General features: G+C 30.9%; 1 protein-coding gene across 2 annotated transcripts; it reads right to left on the bottom strand.

Annotated features, from left to right (window-relative positions):
- Positions 656-5,486, bottom strand: LOC107640061 (probable E3 ubiquitin-protein ligase HIP1). 2 transcript variants are annotated; one of them, XM_021122957.1, is made up of 5 exons: positions 3,408-5,486; positions 3,256-3,306; positions 2,132-2,209; positions 1,319-1,456; positions 656-1,008 (listed from the first exon to the last, which is right to left on the bottom strand). In XM_021122957.1, exons 1-5 carry the CDS (start codon positions 4,887-4,889, stop codon positions 847-849), a joined length of 1,911 nt encoding a protein of 636 aa, XP_020978616.1. In that variant the 5' UTR covers positions 4,890-5,486; the 3' UTR covers positions 656-846. The 2 variants fall into 2 exon arrangements, with proteins under 2 accessions (XP_020978616.1, XP_020978617.1); XM_021122958.1 differs by having other exon boundaries at positions 909-1,008; positions 1,253-1,456.

The raw sequence follows: 6,180 nt of genomic DNA, 5'->3' as shown, positions 1-6,180 counted from the left end.
TATATATAGAAAAAATATTATTTTTAAATAGCAAACATAAAAATTAATTATTTTTATTTGTGTAACAGACTTAACACCTAATCAAATATAAAAATATCCATGTTAAGTTCTTTCAAATTTTAGATAATGAATATTAACATTAATTATTAGTAAAAAATTAAACTCTTTTATATAAAAATAATAACTAAAAAATTTATTATTTATTTATTTTATCTATGGAGACTTTGGTCTTCTTAACCGACGAAGACTTTTGTTCTTTATGACCTTTTTATAAAAATAGTTTAATGCTATAAATTTTTGGTGTCATAATTTATAATATCAGAATTGACGTAATTTTAAAATATTTCTATTTCCGTAATGTTATTACGGATAAAAATACTAGTTTATATAATAATAGTGTTAATAGAGGTATGGAGAAGGAAGGATGGGTTGCAATTTGAAAAATGATGTAGAAAATAAATTATAAATATGTGTTGTGTAGTTGATGGAAGGATGCTTGAATTATCATCATCTCCTAACAAAATAAAAATGGATAAATAGTTAAATTTGTCTTTGAAAGATTATTTGCTCTCTAAATTAATTTTCAAAAGATTTTTTAATCAAATTTGTCCATCAAAGATTTTAAATTAATCACATTAGTTCTTCTGCCATTTTCTTTATTGACAGCGCCAAAATTTATTAATATGGCACATTAAGTGATATTACAACAAATATATAAGAATCTAAATTGACTATTATTAGCATGATAAATTTATAAAATTAGATCAAATTAAAATCTAATTAACAGAAGAACTTAAGACACTGAAATTCTTCTATTTAAGATTGATTTGATATAATTTCATAAACTCATGGCATGTTCCTCGTCATCCTCAAGTCTATGATGGTGAGAGCCATTTTCTTGCAAACGGGGCATCTGTTCTTGATGAGCAACCACTGCCTGATGCAAGAAAGGTGATATCTGTGCGCACAATCCAATCTCCCAAGCTCTTCACCGTGAACATAGTCCTCCTGAAAATGGTTACAGAAATTCTATGTTATTAAATAATAATAAATCAAGAGGTAGATATATAGATCACAAATCGATACGCACTTTGCACATATAATTGTGAAAATTATTTTGATTTTGGGAGAGACAAGTGATAATTAGTTACTTTCTGTTAAAATTATTTTTAAAAAATTATGAAACACAAATCAATTTATTTTAAAATTATATATTTTTAATATAGATTAGGTAATTAACATGTATTTATACCTATAAAAGATTTATTTAATGAGTGAGCTTTTGTAAAGAATGTAACGCAGTTGGTGTCACTCTCACTTGACATATGCCGCATGCATCAATGTTCTGAGGCTGCTCATCAACAGTTTGGAAAATTTCCCGCCCAATACATGCTGCAACCTCAGTTTCCGTCAGTCTTAAATCAGGGTTCGTCACTCGCTGCCCGTCTGCCAGAGGCTGCAAATTCAATGGTTTGATAGTAAATAGTAATCAAATGATATAAAAATAAAATCAAATATAAAGTCATTTTAGGGTTCAATCTCCATACTATAGCCGTTTTTACAATTCTTATCCATGGGAATACGCTGTTGTTCAACACTAATTAACAAAAATACAAGAAACTTTTATTGAATGAAAATTGGAAAACTACCTCTAGACAAAATCAAGTACTCAAGTTAACTTCTAAACCCCAATTCTTCATTCATACATATACTCATAAGTTCAAGTATTCTTCTACGATTTTTTCGTTCTTTATGGTCTAACATTATGACAATGTGGATTTAGATCACCAAACAATAATTTCTATTAAGTCATTGAAAGTAATAGTGATTTCAAGCAAAAATGGACTTTGGCCTACTTCTAATTAAGTTTTTTAACTTAATACTATATGATCTTTCAAATATATTGTATGTTTTAATAATATTAAATGTAATAGTAACTTTTATCAATAATATCTAAACAAAATCTATCTTATCATAAAAGCTTTCAAATAAAGAACGTAATTCATTTGATAACTAAGTTCTTATCAAAATCACTTTTTGCAAATTGTAATCGATGTCCAGCCAACAAGTAAAGTTGTTTGTATTACAAAAGCACAAACTAATATAAGCTCAATTCATTTATAGCTTTCACCTCATATTGCGGCAAATTCGCATCCTCCTCCTCCTCAATGCTGGCAAGCAAGTTGGAGTAATCAAGGATTAAAAGCTCCTATATACAAGACATATACATTGGTAAATTCAAGGGCAAATCACTATAGTCCAATTCGAATCCATTCAATTCGAATTATTATGGGCACATACCATATATGTAATTCAAAGTCAATAATTTCGATTTACTATGGATGAATTTCAAAATCTATTAAATCGAAACTAATACATTCAATTTATTCATATATCTAGTAGTTCGAATCTACTTAATTTGATTTACCACTAAAATGACTAAATCGACTTTAATCAATTTGATTTACATAAAATTGTGTATAAAGATATGCAGGTAACATTTTTTGTTCTAGAAGATCTATGTAATTTTGTCCTCCAATTAATTTATTTATCTAATTTATCCTAAATTAAATTAATGATAATATAGGTATTTAAAATTTTAAAAAATTAGTAATTATTGATATAAAAATATCTTTTTTATAAAGATAATAGTTAAATATCAATACTAAAGGATTAACAATTAATATGTCAATTTCAGCCAATATACAGAAAAACTCGATTATATACCATTTTTTTAGTCAATTTCTCCTTCTCCCTAACATACAATTTTACCAACATCATCAGCTGCCAAATACCATTGTTGGCCGTACAAGTAATCACTCTAAAATCTAAATTTTATATTCTAAATCTTAAATCCTAAATTTTATCTTTTAAATTAGTTATTTTTTAACTTTTAAATATTATTTTTATTTATATTTTAGATATTTTAATTATTTTTAAATTTTTTTGTATTTCTTTTTAATGTTTAATTATTAGCTAATTTGTTGGTTGAAAAGTGTTGATTTTTAATATTTTTTATAAGAATTTTGCTAAAAAACTAACTAGAAGTGCAGTCAATTTCAATGTTTAAAAATAAATTTATTACAAAAAAAAAATTCTCACTACTCTAATTTTTCGAATTCTAAAATTATTAAAAATAAAAAGATTAACTTAACTTATATTGTAATTGGTCACATGGACGTTTTCTCGCATAAAACATCTTCAATTGGTATGAATAGTGTTAATCATACATAAAACCCTAACTAACCAACGTACCTCGAGTCGAACGGAGTCTCCATTAGGCAGATGTTGAATGGCACTGCGGCTCTGTTGTAATTAAAGAGCAATTCAATAAATGAACAAATAATAAATAGAGCGACTCGATAGATTACTGAAACAACAATATTCATTCATTATTATATATGTACCTCTCTTCTAAGCCTTCTTGAATCATCAGCAAAATAAGTAGGCAAATTATAGGCCTCCTCAGCAATAGCAGAAGCTTGCAATGGCCTGTGATGAGTATTATCAGTGGTAGAAGATGATGACATTCTCGTCAAGGTCGCGTCGTGAGAGTTCAGCCTTCCAATCCATGCAAGAGCAGCGTCCGACAGGTGCTGAAATGCAGAAGGGGTACCAGCGTTTTGTACAAGGCTTTCCACTAGCTGTGTTGATGATGATGATGAGTTTCCACGATTGTGAGTCACAGTGATTATTCCCCTTCCAGAAGAATAGTTGTTTCCGGTGTCAGATTCTCTATTACTTCCTCCAACTCGGTGAGGGAGAGACACAGAGGGAATAGCCCTTGGCCTAATCACAGTGCTGCAAGGAAGAGGGGAAGGAGACGAAGACGAAGAACCGGCGTACTGATGATGAGGAAGATTTTCCATGTGATTGATTGAGGCTGGGCGGAATGGAGAAGTGTCAGTAGAGGAGAAATAACGTTGATGGCCATGGTGGAGTTGGTGGTGGTGGCTACTATCAAAAACAGGTTGCGGGTAAATAAAGGAACCATCATCAAGTTGCAGAATACCATGTGTTGCGTTGTTGTTGTTGTTGTTGTTGTTGTTAGGAGGAGGAGGAGGAGTAGTAGTAGTAGGTTGAAGGACTTGAAAGCTACCAGACTGAAGAGCTCGTTGCATCTCAGAAATTGGCGACAAACTAGAAGGAACACGAACAACATTTTGGGGGTTGTTGTTGTTGTTAGCAGTTTCATGGCGTTGTTCCCTGGAAGATGAAGTAATATTATTATTGGTGGAAGCATGGAGAGGGCAAGTGGGAGAAGGAGTACAAGTGCAGGTATTAGATGATGATGATGAAATGCGCACAGCCTCATTTTCATTTGCGATGGGGCGGCGCTTGGGGGCTGCCATAGGTTGAGCAACAGAACCACCAGCAGCACCACCGTCACTTGAGCTCTCACCCACCGTAAACTCTCGGTGAGCGTAATCAGGTGCAGTTCTTTTCATAGGCATGATACGCCTAGTAGAAGTATTGTTGAAAACCCTCATCAAGAGACCATCTCCACCTCCACCACCACCACCACCAGTGCCGCCATCGGTGACATCCATAGTAGAAGAGCTGCCACCACCATCACCGCCAAACTGGTGTAAGGATAAATCGAGTGACACACCATCTTGTTGGTGGTTGTTGTTGGCGGTGTTGATTCCCAAATTTCTTTGTAATGTTAAAAGATTTGAGGCAGGTTGATTGGTTTGTTCCGTTGTTGATAAAATTGAAGGGGCAGAATTAATGTTGACCTCTGACAATGATGATTCAAGATCTGGTTCTTCGTCACTGATGTAAATTATTTCAGCACCAGCGTTATTATTGTTAATTGGGAGCATGATAGAAGCCTCTATATGATCCCTAGGGCCAGCAACTGAAGAAGAAACATTTTCGAAAAACATTATTATTATCAGTGCCAGAAATTGATGAAATAGTAGTCATCTCATTCTTCCTTCGTTTCGCCTGTTTCCTTGACCCTGTTGATAATTCTTTCCTGTATTATCACAAATCGAACACACATTCACACAATATATTTTAGTTTAGAATTTCAAAATAAGAGAATCAACCCTATTTTTAACTTGATACTGAACTGAAAAAAATTGAAAAAAAAAAAACCTATCATCACTGGTCAACATCAAAATTAACATACTTACAAATTTAAATATCATATATAATATATATTCAAACAATAGATCTAAACAATACCTTTAGGCACAAGAAAAATTAATCAATATATCACCGCAACAGATCTAATAAAAAAAAAAAAAGAGGAGAATGGATCTGGAAGACATAAACTTAGAAATAGACGAGCTTCGAAAATAGATCTGAAAAGATGCGAACTTCAGTAACAATAAAATAGTAACAGTGACAACCTGAAACAAAGTAAAAGACGGTGAAGCTATGCAAAATAGGCGGTGACCATGTAAACAAAAAGTGGCACAAAAAAAATTAAGCAGAAAAACACAGGAAAGTGATTTTGCACATAAAATAGAATATAGTAGCGCGAGAGAAGAAGACCGAGTGAAATTGATGATGATGGTGAGTGTATGTGTGAGAGTTAAGTACGAAGAAGACAAAAATTGAAATTAAGAGATGACTGAAAATGAGGTATATTCTAATTGAGAATTAAAAAGATATATATCTTTTTTTATTAATTGAATCTTAATTTTATGACAAGAAATTTAAAAATAATAAAAAATATTAAAAATTGTTGATTAAAAAAATTTTGTCTCTCAACTTTTTATTGTGTGAAAATTGAAAATGAACAAAGAAAAATTAACATATGTCATAAAATTAAGAGTAATATTGGATATATTAGGTAACTACATAGTGTATGTGTTACCTTGACAGATCTTTATGGTTGCAAAAGTTAAGTTAGCTCTCATAACCAAATATTCAAAAAAAAGACAAATTAGGACAGCATCATATGAAATTGCTAATAAATCTTCATGAGAAGCAAAAGTAATAAAAAAATATTATTATTCATAACAAACTCATAATAAAGATGTAACAAAAATCTCTTTTTAATTTGGGTCTTCTATTTTATATGTTAATTAATTAAATGAGCCTCGCATGTTGTCTAATTGTGATGATCTACGTCAATAGTTCGATATACATGAATAGAAATGTTAGAGGATATCAAAATTTATTATTTAAATTTTGACTATTAATTAGCTATTAATATTTAAAAGT

The sequence above is a fragment of the Arachis ipaensis genome, chromosome B05, assembly GCF_000816755.2.
Source record: "Arachis ipaensis cultivar K30076 chromosome B05, Araip1.1, whole genome shotgun sequence".
Taxonomy (NCBI): Eukaryota; Viridiplantae; Streptophyta; class Magnoliopsida; order Fabales; family Fabaceae; genus Arachis; species Arachis ipaensis.
Note: the sequence above shows the minus strand (reverse complement) of the source record. Positions and strands in the feature narration are given on the sequence as shown.